We start from the raw sequence: 18,342 nt of genomic DNA, 5'->3' as shown, positions 1-18,342 counted from the left end.
GGAAAAAATGATAGCACGAGGGAGAAGGGAGTGAGATGCCGAAAGGGAGAAGAGAGGGAGAAGAGACAGAGAGATAAGAGAGAGGGAGAAGCGAGCGGGAGGTTCAGAGGGAGAGCGAGTCCCAGAAAGAGAAGGACGCCGGAAGAACGTTTGCAGTGAGAGATGGAGGCAGTAGAGAGGGAGACCGGAGAGGGACGGCGGAGACGAGAGAGCGAGCAGAGAGCTCGGGCTTCACGGAGACGACAGAGGGCTGCGGGAACAAGAGTGTCTGTGCGGGAACGAAACGAACGAAATGAAAAAAAAAAAAAGCGAGACGGTCGAGCCAGAGAGAGCCCACGCGAGAGAATCAAGTGGATGATTCTCAAAATCGGGCGGAAAACACTTTCTGCCCATTACTCTTGAGACATGAACTCTTGATTCATGTATATTCATGTACATGACATGAATTTCGGCACCCCCTAACGACATCAAGACATGAACTATGTAATGTGCATGAAGATCATGTCCTGAGTCATGTGTACTAACCCCCCCTTAAGCTAGAAATCGCCTGTAAATCTGCAGCTCTGTAAGGGTTGTCTACCATCATACTTTTGAGCACCGCCAACTCTCATCAGAGTTTCTCTCTTACTTATTTCTTTACAATCATTAAGCACACAAGTGCTACACTTTGGTGAGTAACAAAAATTTTGTCCATATATTATTGTAGAGAGAAATGATTTGATCTTAATATGCATTTTGATCCATGTTTGATGAAGAGGTACCCAAAATTCTATAGATTGGTAAAACCCTGTTTGATTAATTAGTATATTAATACATTAAATCACTTATTAGTATAGTAACTATGTTTATTTTGGTTAATTATCTGTTTAAATATATATTCTATTTAAGTATATTATAAAAAATTACTTATTCTCTTGTTTACATCATATTTTTCATTTTGGGGCACTAACACTAGAATCTATTTTTCAGTGCACTTGAACTCGTCTACACTAAAAACACCCAACTTAAAATTAAAGTTGAATTAAATCATTACCTTGAATTTGGCAGAATCTTCAACTTTTCGTCTCCCAATTCACGAGAGATTTTGTATTCGTGATTTTTGGCTGGTCATGAGAATTTCAGAGTCTTGCATATCCTGCTTTAATGTCTTGATTTCATATTGTAGCTTCACAATGTGGGAAGAGAGCAGATAACTTGTCCATGAAGCTCTTATTTCCATCTCTTGAATCTATAACATCGGTTTTCAATTTCTTGGTAGTATCTAACAGAGCTTGACCACGATCAACCATTACAGCAAGAGTATTTAAATGCGTTCTCAGCTTCTGAACATCAAAACCCATTTCTTCAAATTCACCGAGTTGCTGATCGAAGCTGCGACACTGAACTTGAAATCCTGAAGTGCCAACTCTTGAATTTTCTCACATAAACATACAAAATTAAACTGTAAGCCTACAATCATTGCCTCACGGACCTCACCAGACATAGTAATGAGGATTTTGTGGGATTGCAGTACAGAGACTAGCTTTCAGCGCCCTGAATTCTGGAGAAAACCAGCCGTCTAGTTTTGAAACTACAGCACTGTCTGGCTCCCCATTTCTGTTATTTTGCACCTGAGTAGGGAGAGCCTATAAAGGCAAATCACAGTTACCACCTCTCGGAGGATCCCCTGCACTCTTGATATAATCTATTTTTAGGCCCTCATCATCCTCAGAAGTTTTACTACTTGTGCCCTTCATGGTTTGACAAATACCAAGTCTAAAACCAACTTGGTCTGAATCTCTTATTTGCAAGGGCAACCTGAGGTTAGTATCGGATTGAAGAGAAGAACTTCCTGCTGCAGCACTCCTGGTGATCCATCTCTCATAAAAAATACTGGCATCACTGTTTGAATTTCTTTTCTTCTTAGACTTACTGGACCTACCCTAATCTATCTTTGTTGACCTCCTCATTTGTACCTGAAGCATGACAAGAGGAACTCTGAACATAATTGTTATCATCTTATGACAAGAGGAGCTCTTCAAAAGCATAACAAAATAGGTCACTAATCTGAAATGCAATCTAGAGCACAAATCAGAACATCCCCCAGACATGATATCTGGACAACAGATAAGCTCCTTTATGGCATTATATACCACAGACTGCAAACACCCTATTACTCCAGAAGTATTAAAATTCGAATTCTGTTTAGACATATGGATTGGATAATAACTTGCCAAATGCAAAATCATCCAACAGAGCAAAGAACAAAAACAAAATTTCGACCTCTACATCGCACTTCATCTCCTTAGGACAAGGCTTCGCCATATAGAATCTCTGCAACCAGAACATTTCTGAATTTTGATTTCTTCCATGAAGAATATTTCAATGCTGAACGCTTATATGACCTGATAAGATATGCATCAATGAAAATGAAAGAATATACAGGCATATTGGTGGAGGTTGTCATACTTGTCGAAAGGGCGTCTGAGGAGTTCTCCAAAATGCCTGTGTAAAAATGAGGTCAATTAGACATATAGTCTGCTTCGTTCTCTAGTCAGCTGGTTTCAGGGGAGACGATATTGCGTCTCACGGACTTACCTGCGTTATCCGGTTGGAACGAATCATGGTTACATGACTTACCGAAAGAGGGAACCCTCCACCAAAAGCCTTTAGCGCGTCCTGCTCGGCTATATATATATATCTGCAGTCTGCACTACGTAGCAGATTTACACAAGAGTGATCCTGGAAAGAGAGAGTGATCCAAAAGTCAAGAGTAGGTGAATCAGAAGAGTTTGGAGTGGGATTTGGGAAGAAGAGAGAGTGATGCCGAAGAGAAGCATGACGCCTGTGCCGAGTTTCATCAGTTGCCCCAAGAAATACCTTCAAGAGGCGACCTTGTGCGTTACTGAAGTTCTCTCTCTGCTCCGGTGAACCAAATGGCGATCTTGATTCTTGGCCCAATCACATATCCAAGATTAACAGTATCATTCATCGTCACAGCGCCGTAGGGTCGACGCCTCCGCTGTGTCGGGCCTCCCTCAGACCTCTACTTTCATGCCTCCCCTGTTCTATGTTTCTCCGTCGTGTGTTGAAAGAAAAAGTAAATGTATCTTTTTGATAAGTAAAATATTTTTTTAAAAATTATTTTTCATTGAAATCTCAATATAGATTTGCAATGGACTTGAATTACACGGTCTAATTATGAATATGGATTTTGATCTGAGAAATTTATCTTTGGTGCATTTACAGTCTACAGATGGAGCTGAAGATTTGTTCTGAACAAGTCTTCCTTTTCACAGAGAAAAGAAGCCTATAGTAATTTCCTTCTTCCAGAAAACTCAAGTTGAGCAATTTCAGAACACTTCATTTAATGGGGACGGTTACAGTGTTTTTAACGAGGTAACAATGCATAAAACAGATGAAGAGCAAGAAGTCTGTGCCTTTGTTGTGATTGATGGTAGTTGATTCCTATCAACCAGGTGAGGAACTTGTCTCCTACCTGATTCGAATGTCAGCCCAACACTTCTGAAGGGCTGTTGGTTGAATCTATTTGATCGGAAGTTAAAAGAGGACAGGAAACACAAAAAAGTGAATCAATAATTACAGTTTTTCATTTGAAGCCCCTTGCGTGGTAGAGGGAATTTACCATCCTGATCCTGTACTGGAACTATACAGATATTGCCTGTTACCAAGCAAAGCTAACCTAACCTGAGACCCACAAACAATTTCCTGCCCTCAGTAACTGCAGATCAACAGATCAAATAAAAGAATCTATCCATTAGTATTAAGGACTCTCCTCACTAATGGGTTGTGTTCTGACATGAAGGTTCTTCAGTGGGGTATCACAAATATCACTAAATGGGGGATGTATATTCAATTCATCATTAACAGAGCCATCTATGTAGGTTGTACGAGCTAAAAAATTAGAGTTTCTCCAGTCCAATTGCCCACCCATGTGAGGATCCCTCCAATCAAGTTCTTCTTCATTGTGTTCTTCTTCACTTCTCTCTGAGAAATTATCATAATGATGAGCAGTGTTGCGATACACAAAGTTTGGAGGTTCAAGAAAACTTGCTTCTGGTCCACTTGCCTTCATCTTGCTTCGAGCCCACCAGTGGCTCTGTGCAAATCGTTGGGGCTGACCAGCATCATTATGGAAACTTTCGCGAAAGAATGGTCTTGATGTAGAGGCTTCAAGAGGACTTCGGGTCCTGTCTTGTACAGAAAATCCCCATTTGCCTTCACACGGTTTGATATCTCCAAGAACATCTGATGGTGAGATTTCATGATCATTCAATGGCTCTTGTGTAACAGTTGGCCCACGATAGACACCCTCTATGTTATCTACACCAGGTGTTCTATGGGATGTATAGTACCAATCGAGTAAATAAGGGGGGCTCTTTTGATTGGTGGTTATAGACCTCAAAGAATTCAAGTGAGGACCAGTTCTAGTAAATAGCCCCCCTCTGTTTAGTAATATGTCCCTTGAAACAAAGCTGTTGACTTCACCTTGGGGTCTTGAGTTTGGACTGGGTTGCCGAGACAAAGTAGGCGGATATGCAAGATGAGCTTCATGTTGTTGCAATTGCTGCTCCCTGAAACGTTGAAGATTGGATAGAAATTGTTTTCCCTGAGAATTTGGTTGCCAAGCAGGATAGCTTGTTTGGAAGCTGAAAAAAGAAAAGAAAGAATTGAATATTTGATAGCGAAAAAAAGAGTGAATGTAGAGTATTTGAGGAAAAATGTAGACGGTAGACATATTTATAGATGAGACACATGTTACCCTTGCCAATGAATCAAGCAGAACCTCTAAAGAATGTAAAACCGGAACATGCCAAGAAAACTATTATTGCAATGAACACCTGACTAAAAAGACGTGTAAACAAGACGATGTTTTTCTAGTTAACACGACCTCAAATAAACAATGCAAAATCACTTGAACCAATATAAACGGACATCACTCATAGTTTTAACGAATTAAAGTCAAACAATTTCTTCTTGGTGGAGCCTTTAACCATGGTAATGTTATGTGAGCAGGTAACTGCGTGGAATTTAAAATAAGAGATCCAAGGACCCCATTTAGCCCAATTATAATGGCCCCTGTTTTTCATACACTGGACACCATAAAAGTTGATTCCCAGTATCAGTCCGAGTAAAATTCAGTGCCCTACATCAAAATTCTGTACTCTATAAGAAATATGGCATAAATATGTGTTTGCTTAATTGGGACTCTTACAGATGCTACAATTCAGAGATTTCTTATAAGTCATGGTACTATCTCCAGGACACCACACAAGTATATTATAACCATGTTTGTTTAGGTACTGAGGTTAAGGTCCACTCAAAATTACACCTGACATATGATGAAATTTTCTCTCTTTGTTCTGAAAGGGCGATTCTTTGGCAGCACACGCAAAGATTAGCAAACTCACATGCTGATCAATTGCGCCCCCCCCCCCCCCCCCCCCAAATCAGTGACTGGAAGCTCTCCTAAGCTTGAAGCTCTGGACTTTGGCCCTGTTATTTTATCTTTTATGCTTAAGCCTTAAGCTATTTTGTAATATTTTTTCTCTAAGTAATAAAGCTACACCTGTCACAACCTACTAGTGCAAGAGATAGAATGTTTAGCCATCTCATGAATCTTGTTGCTTGGGTTAGACAGCTAAAACAATAAAATAGAAGTTTTAGACTGAATGGTCAGCCGGAAGCGACTTCAAAATTGTACTAAGTTAACATTATACCTCAAAAACGATTTCTCCATTTTCCCTTGAGAGCTTCTACGATCGCAAGGTGCATTATATGGTGAACCATAGTTTCTGTTCCCATGACGTTCAAAGTCAAAAACACTTAAGCTGCAGTAGGAAACAACCAAGAAAAATGTCAAAGGCAGAAGAGAAATGTTGAATGTAATTGATGTGGGTCTCACAAACCACCACAAAAATTAACAAAAACATAATGAAACTTGAAATGAATATATGTAAGTATACCACCAAAGAAAAGATATTTTCCATCCTTAAAAGGAAAAGAAATATTCACATAGTTAAAAAATGCTTTGTGGTTCCTCTAAAATTGAAATACTCTCTACTCAGTTTATTCTGAGTTAATCTAAAAAAGTATTACTTTTCAGTAGCCCTTTTGGCTAACCAAGTCAGGAAAAAGAAAAGAAAAGGGGAGCCTTAGGATCCACTAGAGAGTATTGAAACACATTTTTACATTTTTCTACCGCTTTCTCTCAAACCAGAGGGGGTATAAGGTTTATTGAACTTACTAGGATTTATTGCATTGTACCTCTCTCATATCATGTTTCAATCCTCAAAAGCAAAAATATCTTTCCAACAACATCAGGGTAGAAAGTCAGAAAGGTAATATTCCCAGATCTTTCTTCAATTCTGGAAGGTTTCCCAATGTTGTTGATAATAGTCACATTACTTACACCAGAGGAACTCACATTACTTAAAAAATAACAACTTCAGCGGTGAATATAACCGAGGGGGAGAGAGAAAGAGTGAGAGTAACCTGCAGACATCACCAACACCTTCAACAGTAACTGTAAAATCTGAGATGAACTGCAAGATGTTGTCCACCCGCTGTAAAGAAGGAAAAAGGATGCTCAGGCCCTGAACCTCTCAATAGAGTGAAGTCTAAAAACAAAACGAATAGTAAAATAAGGTTAAATTGTAGAAAGGACAGAAAGCAAACCTTTGTCAAAACAAATACAAGTAAGTATGGTGTGACAAAGATAGAGACAATCTCCTCCAGGAAAAGCATCACAGTGTACTGCATTGCCGACAAAAAACTATCATGAGCACACAATAATGTTAATGGTGAACAAACTCAGCTCAACTTCCCAGTTTCGATGGGAACTGTCAAAGTGCAACACACATAAACAATATTTGTTGTTCACACAAGGCACAACCCTGTGTAACTCAATCTTTCTATGACTATAGTGAAAGTTAAAAAAGATCAGGTTTCTGTTTAAAAATAACATGCACGGTCTTTTATAGAGAAACAGCACCAAACTCAATTACTAGGTCAGAAGTCGGACAAGATACAGACAAGAAAGGTTCTTAACTATTACAGTATTTTTTAATTCAACTTTTGCTTAAAGGTCAGGTTCCCAGGTAGTTGTTTATCTTTGGGGGTATTTTTTATCTGTCTTTTTCTTCTTTGAGTTGTCTCTTCTGTTGTAGGAGTGTTGAATTTGCACCAATTCCACCCCCATAATGACCAACCAAAGTTTCTTTTTTGAATGTTTATTATACACATGCACACACCACTTGTCCCTTGGTGAGACTTGAGCCTAGGACCTCACACTAGTAATCCCCCAAGTGACTGGCCAAAGTTAGACTGCCTTTCCCAACTAATAAACACTAGAATGTCTTTGAGCTTTTAAGCAACCAGTATTACAAGCATGAAAATGCCACTAAAACCACAGAACATTCATATGGGTCACAATCAGACATGAAAGACCTGTGGTTAACATGCAACTGGAACTTATTCCGAATATGGGCAAGAACAAAATATCAATGGTTTACAAAAGTAAATCCATACAAAAAGATACTAAAACAAGAACAGATGAAAAAATGCACTCAAATATGCTTTATAAAAAAAGCTTCATGGTCCTTTTTGTCCCATAATAATGACATTCTCACAGATCTTCCCAAGAACGTAAAATGAAAGTGTTTCAACTTAAGGCCTACCAAAGAACAATCACATGGAAGGCACTACAACTACAGGAATAATATCTTTAAAGAAAAAGGGATCAAAGAGATTAAGGTGAATCTTTGATGAAGAAAAAAAGTAGGACAAAATCAGCTTCTTAACCAACTTTAGTTCAAAAACGTTTGAAACAAGATGATAGCTGCATTTATGTCTACAATGTCTTTAAGCAGAATGGTTTCAAGAAATTGCAACATTTGCTAAAAATCAGTAGTTGAATATTTTCCTGTGCATTAACCATGTATCCTATCAACTTTTACATAAAAAAAGGAATATGCTATAAAGAACAGATAACTTGCCCAGACTTATTACCTGAAAAAGGGTTTCAAACTCTTTCCTGACCTTGTCAATGTTTTCTTTACCTCTCCATCTCTTCGGCATATAATGGGTATGCTGAACAACAAGAGACATGGCACCTTCTGGATCAAGAACCTGGAGCTCATCCGAAATGGCAGCCCTACTAATGGCTGTGACAGTTCCAAATACTGCAGCATACCAAAATAAATTGCGACCAAATATCTGCATGTTTGATTGAGATTGTTGTCAAGGAGCAAAACATGCCTTCTTTTAGCCCTCTTAACTATAAAGTAAAAGATGAAACTTACATGACCCTCCAGTAGAGATTCCTCCAGAAAGGCAATTATAATCAAAACTGCAGCAAACCCACCAGCCACAAAAGAAATAAATTTGGCAACCACATTAACTATAGGAGCAGGAAACTGCTTGAGATAGCCTGCAGCATGTTCAACACTGTTGTTGACTCTGTGCCTGAAGAGATGTTCAACCTGAAATATAATATAAAAATTATGTATGCGAACTCTCAGCTTGGAATAAGATTTTAAGCAGTTTACCACAGCAGTACATAAAAATAAAAATAAAATAAAAAAAGCCTATTGGATACAAGTATGAAGAAAGAAATCCATGTTAACTCAAAATGTCGTCTTTCAATTATAAAAGGTTGTGGCTACTTCAAATGGCTGCTTATTGGCCTTTGGCATCAACTAATGAGGGCAACATTTGGTAGGATAAGTCGAGTAGGTTGTGTGTGTGTTGTGAGAGAGAGAGAGAATACCTCATTAAATTCCCTGAAAATCCATTTTGATAACGTAGACCATCTCCGAGAGGAAACCAAACTTGGATGATGATAGAACTCCTCAGCATATTTTAAGAACAGACGTACCAATGTGAAAATAACAAGAAAAGGAGACAGGAGAAGCATAACAAGACCAGAAGTCACAAGTCTCTTCCTTAATGCAGATGGGTTACTAATAAAATCTCTCCGAACACAGAAGTTTCTGCAAATGACATTATAGAGCAGTTCAATTAGTTTTTAATTTCTTTACATTTTAAATACAATAAGTGAAGAAAATTATTTCATTGTTTATGAGCTCTAACCTGTCAAACATACTCTGCAATATACACCAATTTAGCACCCATTCAAGATACTTAGTTAACACTAGCCGATGCTCCCTTCCAACATATCTAGACTTGATGGTAGGACCAGCTCCTGGAACCCATTTTGGAATAGGAAAAGAAAGCACACTTTTATTGATCATCCCAATCAAATAATTTTCTTTGCGCATTACCCGCATAATCACATCATGAGCAGAGAGATCCTTCACCACACAAAGTTGGTGAAAACTTTGGACTTGAACCACCTTCTCTAGAATTGACTCCCAAGGTGTAGTCTGAACTTCATGATCTGTAATGTTAAGGCTAGAACAAAAAGATGCCTCAATGGATCTGGCAATGTTGATTTTAAGCAACTGTATAATCAAAGTTTTTTTTTTTTAAATTCGAATGGCAGTAATGCAAGAGAAAAAAAAAATTACAAAGAGAGGAAAAAGAATATCTCCCTCAGACAACCAGGGGTAAAGAATTCCCGACCACTAGAGAAGGCCCATAACCACCCTCTTTAGCCAAAGAATCTGATATTAAAGGTAGCTTTTTAAAAAATACCAATTAAAAAACCACTATTAATCAAAACTCGGGTGTGGCTTCTCATCTTCACTCATTATCAAGCCCTTTATCCTTCAAGATACATGGAATTAGAGTTTGTCAACACAAAAGTTGATATCTGTGGCAAAGAATATTGGTCCTCCGCCCATTCTAACCAGGAAATAACAACAAACCATCCCACCTCAGTACTGGATGATGGTTTAGGAATTTCCCATATAGAATTGGAAGGTTTGGTGTTTGCACAAAAGATCCACCCACTGTTCTGGATATAATGGATAATGTAAAGTGGAGTCCAGTCAGTTACCTGTTATAGTAAAATTGACGAGTCTCCAATGTGTTCTTGAGCTGGGCAAAGAATTTTAAAAAACAAAAAACCCAATAAATTGAGAGTATTCCAAGATATCCCACAATAATGCCTTTAACAAAGGTAAAAGGGACTAATGGATGCTGATGAATGGCCTCATTAGCCAAATCACATGGTTTAATCCCTGACCCCACTGCATTAATCCCACACTTCGCATTGCTCAGGCCTTTCCAATCGACAACCAGAAGAAAAAAGGCAGAAAAGACTATCACAAAACCAAGAGTAAGCAGTTCAAATATCCACTTTGTGATGATGCACCAGAGTCCCTTTTCACAGTAGTAATTATATACTCTCTCAAAGAATAAATCTAAATCAGCTATTGCTTCAACATTCACACTTTCACCATTCAGCAGAGCAGTAGGGCTCTCACTTCCAAAACTTGGAACTGGTCTATAGTCAGAGAGTTCAATCTCTGGGGCCACATCACCAAGCAATCCTGTTGTAAGGGTGGATTCTGTGCGCCAAGGCCACTTGAATATGGTGGGACCATTTAGACCCTTCTTGATACCAGACATCATCCATAAAGGCTCAGACTATATGGGAATTGCCAGATCATTCCGCAGGCTTATATGTTTAACACAATAATCTGAAGAGGTAGACATCATAAATGTCAATTTTGAGAAATCAAAATAAAAACAAACACAAGTTAGGAAACAACAACAACTTAATTGATTGGGCACAACAAACCCAAGCCTCACCACTTCTTTTCTTTCTAAAACAATAAGATGAGAGAATTCATAGTCCATTTCAAATTACTTAAAGGAATAACATATCACTGAAAGCCCATGAAACAACTGCTTAACATTCTTCCCCTTTGACATTCACTAGACTAACAAGTACTACCACTCATGCCTCAAATTATTTCACATAGGCTTAAAGGCCCCTTTCACCTCAAGCACACCAAGAACCCAAGGCTCTTCATATAATTTTTTTTTTTTCATTACATTTTCGAATTTGTGGTTCTCTGGGTATTAATAAAATGCAACACACAAGAGCTGAGTAATCAATATGTCAATTATCCAAGTGAGCATATTTCAATGATTTCATCATATATTTGATCCAATCCCCAGAGGCATATTTCTATGGTTCATAATATAAAATTGTCGTGTGGCTCTTTGTTAGCAGGTACCAGTCAGAAGTAATAATTCTTTTCCCTCCTCATTTCTATGATTACTGATTGAACCAATCAATAAATTCTCAAAGTTCAAAATAAAAACAAAATTTTCGCACAAAAACCATTATAGGTATTTCTAACTGAGTGAGGCTGTTCTGTTACCAGCAATCTAATAAAACCCTATAAAAAATTTGAAATAATTCAATGCACTGAACAACATTTAAGCCAAGGCCCACTGTGATGGTAATGGCACCCAAAAAGGAGGTAGTAATTAGCAAATGCTGCTGATCATCAGCATGTTTTTAAGTTTGCGAGCATCGTCAGACATATTATGGCTGTTATGGGAGGTTCTAAAAGCATCTGGACCTCTGAATACAAAAAATATCACCCATGTACAAAATGTGTCACTGATTCGGTGAACCATTATATGGTCCATGTTTAAAATAATGAATTTAATTTCACAATTCATGAGTTAGACGGACCAAAAGCGAAACTGATCCATGATGGAGCACATTAGGGTGCTTGTAGACTGTATGACAGAGAGTCTAATCAAAGTTGTGTACATCCTGATCTCAATGTTCATTCAAATTCAACAATCATGCAAGATTACATGCAACTAACACAACTAAAAACATGTGGATTAGACCTTTAGCTCAATACCCACGTTTTTATAAAAGGAGATAATGAAGTATTATAATGTCAAAAGATTAAATGAGCCACAGAATGATGGGGCAATATCTCATACTAGTAACAGGGCGAATCCAACTCTAAATATATAGATAATACACAAAAACTGTTAAGGGCAAAAAAAGGCCGATATATATTTTTTACCCGCAACCCACCCCAAGTCAATTAGCAAAACTTTCTGATGGAAAAAAAAGGAACTACGCTGAAACAATGCTCTATCTTCCCGCAGCATAACGCTCTTACCCTTCCAATCTTAGAAACCAAATAATACAAAAAACATGCCATAATGTAAAGATACTGCCTTAGAACCAATTCCGTTCAAAGAAACTCGGAATTAACTTCACAAATAGAGCGGCCGAGTACCTTAAAAAGAGAAAACATTTACCCTGGCAAGTAATACAACAGCCAGAAACAACTCCAACTCTCGATCAACAAAACATAAAAACGCAATCAAACAAGTTTTCAATATACACGCATAAAACATACACAAACAAAGACTTCGGATTAAATATAAAAAATATAAAAAAAAACAGACTTTAGCTACAAAATAAAGGTACGGCAACCGATTATCCAAAACAAAAAAAGGGAAAAATGAAATTCAACCAAAACACTAGGAGGAATGATAACTCGTCATGAATACTGTACAACAAAGAGAGCAGGCGATCCACAGAACCGATCAGTTATCCCAATAAGAGAGTTGAACGGAGAAGATAAGACTGACCGAGATACTACGGCAGAGGCGGCGATGACGGCAAGGATGAAGCCGGGGCATAGAGAGAGAGAGAGAAAGAGCGGAGGAGCAAAGGAGACTTGAATAATGAGGAAGAAGATATCGCAAGGCAAGGCCTAAACTCCAAAGTAAAGCACGTCACGAACATCGACAATAAAATAGACCGGCGGCAGCCAAACCCCTTTTGTTTACGATTTCGAACTCTGCCGTGTCAGTCGACATCCCGAATACCAGGAACAGACGACCCGATTAATCGCGTGACGCTTGCAGTTGCAGGGTCAGTGCAGCGGGTCCCGGGTCTGGGTCTGGGACGGGAATGGATCCGGTACTGTTCCCGACAGAAGTAGGACCAGGGTCCTCTAGTTTGCAATGGGCATGGGTCAGGTTAAACTTAGAATTCAATCTGATCCAGTCCAGTTTAAGCTGTCACATGCTCAGACTAGGTCAGCTCCTTATGGGACAGATATGGGTAAGAATCATTTTTTTAAAAAAGATATTCAAATAGAACAAATTATTCTTAAATATAATTTTTGCGAGTTTTATTATATTTTTATTGATTTCATATATTATTAATTTTGTATTTTATGTAAGGTTAATACTAACTAAAAATAATAATTTTTATAATAAATAAAAAATAATATTTTTTATAAGTAATAAAAAAAATATTACTCTTACTTTACTTTGTTGTGGCAACTATATTTAAGTAATCCATTATTAGCAAATTGATTAGAGTTATTAAATAGTCAACAATTTTCTTATTTGTAGTGCTTTTGTATTATAAATTTTTTTAAGTAAAATATCATTTTAAATATGTATCTTTAAAAATGACATAAATACGAAGGGTGTGTTAGTGCCTACCGAAAAATGTAGAATTTTTTTTTATTATTGCCTAAAATTTAATGCATTTTTTAAATTTGTGGTGAAGAAAAAATATTCGCTCGATTTATCTGAATATTAAAAAATAGGAAAAAAATCCTAATGCTCCAATTGGAAATTATAAGAAAAATGAACAAAAAACACTAAAGAATTATTGATAAATTACCACTTATTTCAACTTTATTTTTATTATTTATAAAATAAAAAAAATTCATTGTTGTATTGGGCAATAAAAACTCGAGAAAATAAGAAATAATTATATAATAAAAAATAATTAAAAAAATTCTTGTCATTTCATGGTACATCTAGAACATTTTATATATTTACAAATAATTAACTATCATTTAAAGTCTTAAACTGAAAATTTAAATAATCTGCCCAAAAATTATTTTGGATATCTCTTGATTTCAACAGAGAATTATTATTTTTCCATTTTGGGTGTATATTAAAGTAATATTCTTCGTAAAGTTCACATAAAAAATAGTAAAAATTAGAAATTGCCCTATTTTTCAGGTTGAGGATCATCTGATCTTCCTGGTTTCTCTAAGGTTTGTCAATCTACTGTGCGGCCTGGTCTTGTTGGTTCCATCTGGGTCTTCTTAGCTAGCACTCCACTTGCTCTTGTCCATGTCTCGTCGAGGGGTATGGAGCTGGAGAGGATACTCCCCGCTCACAGTCTCCTTGGTGCTGTTGACGATCTTGAACCACTGACTGGCAGGATCACAAGTTTGATCTCTGCCGAGACATTTGCAGGGGTTGGTGAGGATGGTCCCGTCGGGGCCTGCGTCCAAGCAAACCGAGCTCCCATTGCTCAGCTTCGTAGAGAGATGCATTTTGGATTCTGAAATCAACTCCCACTTGGAACTCGAGGATGTGCAGATGATTCCCAGCTTCGCGGGAGCGCTGAGATTATCTGCCTGAAGACAGAAATAGGTACCCTTTACAGTCAATGTCTTCTGTGGTGTGTAGCTCCAGCGTTCGGATTGAGTACAGGGGCCGAGCTTGAGGGGGTCCGTTATAGAGTTTCTTAACACACATTGGCTGGTTGATGGATGGAAAATTACTTGGTATTGTCTGGCTTCTGAAAAATCTGGACCTGTGAGGAAACGAGAACATAAGTGTTTGAAGAAATGGGTAGCAAGCAGTTGCGTGCAGAGAGTAATAGTACATGGTTTCTCAAGTCTGAAAGTTTGTATTACCTTGGAAAGGAGATTGCAGTGCCGAAAGTCTCTGAATGAAGCTGGAGTTGCGAGGTTGACACCAATCCCATGACAATGCCCCATATGTTTCGTCTATTCCCATGACCCCTTCTCTCAAATAGTAGCTACCTTGCAGTGCCCAAAACGCCCAATCCAGATCCAGTTCAGCTGCAACCCCGAAGAAGCAATTCAGGAATCGATTATCGTTCAAATTAGTTCCCCGTTGGTCGCCGCCAAACTCGCTGATGAAAAGTGGCCAACCTTGGTCTATAAGAAAGCCTCCTTGTCGCATCATATTCTTCGTCAAGGTTCCGCAGACCTGATTCGGATTGCCATCTCTCCATACTTGCCCATCCGAGAAGGCATACCAGTGATACTCGAAGACCAGTTTTCCCGTGAATGTGAGTTCAATCTGTTTTCGTGAGAGGAAGGTTAAATCTCTGTCAAAATTCAATCCAGATATTATAACCAGAACATTCGGGTTGGCGGCATGAACTGCTTCTGCTCCCTTTTGCATGCACCTAACAGTTTCAAAGGGTAAATGATCAATCATCACGGAAAGTATCAACATCTTCATCTAACATTAGGACCTGTTCACAGACTTCTGCAAGTTAGTTTTTTCCAATTTTCACAAAACGACTCTTTCAATTTGAGAAAGAAAAGCTTTGCTGTTTCTCTGACTCTCTTCTAGTAGAAGGATAAAGGCAAAAGGCAGAAAACTAAATCGCTTTTACAATTCCGTAAGCAAAAAGTTTTTTTTTTTTTACGTCTTCGCTTGCTCGAGTCTTTACTAGTTGTACCAGAAAGAAAAAAGCTGTGGTATCAAAATCAACCCTTCGGCTCTCGAAAGTTCAGCATTAAAAGGATTCAAAGATGGTCTACTTACTTGTACCAGTTACTGATATTTTGCTTGGGTCCCCGGGGCTCATTCCTGAGGCTCATCCCCACTACATTGGCTGAGCCTTTGAACATGGTTGCCATCCGAACCAGGCCGGCAATCCACAGGTCTGCGTCAAAGTACTTGTCGCCGAAGAAGCCATTGCCATCGGAGTTGCTACAGCACCACCCAGGTTTGCTTATGTGATTGTCCAATATCACCATTAGATTGTTCTCTGCCAGGTTGGAGACTACTACCTGACCCATTAAGGAATTGAAAACTCTTTATCCTCCTAATGAATAATATTTGTGGTGGTGAAGGTGAAGAGCACTATTTTATCATAATTTTTTACAGTCTTCAATGCTTACATTAGGATGATGCAAATTGAAACCGACAGCTTCATAATTCTTATAAATGAGTTTGTTGCTTGTTGATGATACTAGTACTAACTGTAATAATGAGAATGGGAGCGATAACAAAAAAAAATAAAAAATTGCCTTACCTGGAAGGCTTCAACGACTTGAAGATCAATGATTGAAGGGTTATTGACTTGGATGCCGGCAATCGATTCAACAAGTCCAAGGCTCTGGAAGGACTGGCGAACTGTGACTGAAGCTAAGGTGTTATTTGTGATCATGAACAGAGGCCAGGTGAGTCTCACGCAGTTGAATCCCATTGAAGCAATTTGCTTAGAGATGTAATCCAGTGGCTGTTTGCTCAGGCCCTCGGCTAGCATCACCTCCATATGTGATGCCCAGCTGACACACGCGAGCTTCACCCGCCGCCCACCTTCATCTACTATCCACCGGGAATTGGTGGATAGCGGAAGCGCTGTTGTAGTCCATTGAAGCAAAGAAGAAGAGGCCAAAAGAACAAGGAGAAGAAGAGAGCTTCTCATTGTGTGGTATTTCAGGGAAGAGGCATAGAGGGATCTATATATATGTGTTTGTCCCTTTTCCAATTGATGGAATCTGTTATTGCAAGTCGCTTGCAAGGATTATCCTTCAACTAGGTGACAAGCTGATGTTGACAATTTCTTTAGAATGGATGAAGATGTGGATTGGACCCCACAAAGGATTGGATGATTCTATTCTCTGTTTGATGAAAACCTGGATAAGATGTGATGCAGCTTCACTTTCACAAATCACTTCAGGCGTTGCTTGTGGTTTTGCAAAAAAATTGATATCTTAAGTCATCTTTTCCAGTTTGATTCCTTGCAGGGAATGAAAAGCTTCCCTTGTTGTTTCAACCTCTGCTTGGATAGAAAGAAAGAGAAATCCAAGAGTATAAGACAACTAAACAAAACAAGACTTTTCGCGTCCTCAGCTCTAAGGGTTTGATTGGGAGCTAGAACTAAACTACCCTGTTTTGATTTGCCTCTCATATGTAGTTCTCTAACAAGCTTTTTCACCAGGAAGTTTTTCTCTATCCACAATATTTATCATGGTTAATTTGTTTGGTAAAGACTGTCTATGAAACATAACCAGATTTGCAAAACCTAGAGCTGGTTGAACTAGATTCTACAGCTCGGCACAGTTTTCTTAAAATAGGACAATTTTGTCTTCTGCCTGATGTATATCAATGAAAAAGCCCATTTTTTATCCAAAAGATTGGAGTCTCTGGCTGTATTTGAAAAATGGCATATAAGTGTTGGATTCTGTCAAAAGTGAGAGTCATTTTAAAAATTAGCCTAAACAATGATGTTCAACATCCAACAAGAATCTGTTGGTTCCATGAGTTGATGAGCTGAAATATGAACTTATCTAAGACTTTTAATTATTCTGTGTATGCTTTTTCCTCTCAAACATCAACCAGAAAGTCTCCACGGGCCCCCTCCACCAGCTTGGGCTTCACTCCACGGAAACAAAAGGCTTGCACATTAAGGCATGAAAACGATGGTTGAGGTCCCCCACACTCTTACTATTCTTGCACAAGTACAGGTTGGAGAAGAAAGTTTTCCAAAAGGTAAAGAGGAGATTCAATCTTCATCCATACTTAGATTCCCATGCGTAGATGACAAGGGTTTTCTTTTGCAGTACTCGGGAGAAGTAACAGAGGGGTGATGCTCCAGATTTATGATTATCAGTCAGTTTTCTCACTTTTACATTTTTCTTTTCTTTTCCAACATTAGGGAGACAGTTTATGACGTATGCTTGGCTGTGTCTTCCCATAGGATTTGGCAAGCAGAAGTAGAACCATCCATTCCAGTGAGACCCAAGCTTTGATGTTGTCTAGGTGGTTCAGTAAACCCTATTGGCTGTGTTTATGGAGCAAAAAAGGTGAAGTTTTGGAAGATGTTGTTGGGGAGAAGCATCTTTTGGGGAAGAAAGTGGTTTAATAACACTGCTTCCTTTTATAAAGAATAGAAGAATACTTTTGAGGAATCTGATTAACTAATTGTATATGGGAACAGAAGGAATACTTGAAAATTATAGATTATCATCCTTCATTCCCTAGGGCCATGTTTTGTCAAGGAATGTACAGTCTAAACCCTCCTCTTGGTTCCACCACTCTACATCACTTCCCTAATAATTTATTCCACTTGATTAATTATTTTATTCATTAAAACAGGGTAGAGCCACCTGATTAGTTAATTTTGATTCATGCAGTATTCTGCTTTATTTTTATTAGGGTAGAACCACTTGATTTGTTTAACAAGAGCATTTCCAAGTGTTGAGTTTTAAGATTATTGAACAAATTAAATTTTGACATAGTACTATATTCATTTAAGATAATGTTGCCAATAATTTAAGTCTTTTCATAAAATCTTTTTATAATTTAAGGTCAAAGTTTTTTATTTGTTTTCTCATTATCCATAACTATTTTATATTTGTCTAT

At 38.1% G+C, this 18,342-nt stretch overlaps 2 protein-coding genes and 2 long non-coding RNA genes across 4 annotated transcripts; 1 reads left to right on the top strand and 3 right to left on the bottom strand.

Moving 5' to 3' along the window:
* Positions 1 to 1,039: 1,039 nt before the first annotated feature.
* Positions 1,040 to 2,907, bottom strand: LOC137964003 (uncharacterized). The gene is made up of 4 exons (XR_011115274.1): positions 2,860 to 2,907; positions 2,620 to 2,721; positions 2,263 to 2,484; positions 1,040 to 1,955 (listed from the first exon to the last, which is right to left on the bottom strand). It is a non-coding gene; the product is annotated as an uncharacterized lncRNA (long non-coding RNA).
* A 622-nt stretch (positions 2,908 to 3,529) lies between these two features.
* LOC137962561 (autophagy-related protein 9-like) lies at positions 3,530 to 12,699 on the bottom strand. The gene is made up of 10 exons (XM_068809499.1): positions 12,544 to 12,699; positions 9,962 to 10,607; positions 9,094 to 9,414; positions 8,771 to 8,993; positions 8,304 to 8,483; positions 8,011 to 8,217; positions 6,679 to 6,756; positions 6,496 to 6,566; positions 5,721 to 5,831; positions 3,530 to 4,649 (listed from the first exon to the last, which is right to left on the bottom strand). The coding sequence occupies exons 2-10, from the start codon at positions 10,537 to 10,539 to the stop codon at positions 3,764 to 3,766; spliced, it is 2,655 nt and encodes an 884-aa protein (XP_068665600.1). The 5' UTR covers positions 10,540 to 10,607; positions 12,544 to 12,699; the 3' UTR covers positions 3,530 to 3,763.
* A 1,134-nt stretch (positions 12,700 to 13,833) lies between these two features.
* LOC137963044 (glycosyl hydrolase 5 family protein-like) lies at positions 13,834 to 16,307 on the bottom strand. Its single transcript, XM_068810225.1, has 4 exons — positions 16,007 to 16,307; positions 15,514 to 15,761; positions 14,628 to 15,148; positions 13,834 to 14,524 (listed from the first exon to the last, which is right to left on the bottom strand). Exons 1-4 carry the CDS (start codon positions 16,247 to 16,249, stop codon positions 14,028 to 14,030), a joined length of 1,509 nt encoding a protein of 502 aa, XP_068666326.1. The 5' UTR covers positions 16,250 to 16,307; the 3' UTR covers positions 13,834 to 14,027.
* Positions 16,308 to 17,266: 959 nt separating this feature from the next.
* Positions 17,267 to 18,061, top strand: LOC137963045 (uncharacterized). Its single transcript, XR_011115192.1, has 3 exons — positions 17,267 to 17,469; positions 17,541 to 17,589; positions 17,678 to 18,061. It is a non-coding gene; the product is annotated as an uncharacterized lncRNA (long non-coding RNA).
* The last annotated feature ends 281 nt before the right edge of the window (positions 18,062 to 18,342 follow it).

This window comes from Aristolochia californica, unplaced genomic scaffold (assembly GCF_029961685.1).
Source record: "Aristolochia californica isolate CCGP_79_NKW_82.1479 unplaced genomic scaffold, dmAriCali1.0.hap1 SCAF_4, whole genome shotgun sequence".
Lineage (NCBI taxonomy): Eukaryota > Viridiplantae > Streptophyta > Magnoliopsida > Piperales > Aristolochiaceae > Aristolochia > Aristolochia californica.
The sequence above is the reverse complement of the archived record's forward strand: the minus strand, read 5'-3'. Positions and strand labels throughout refer to the sequence as shown.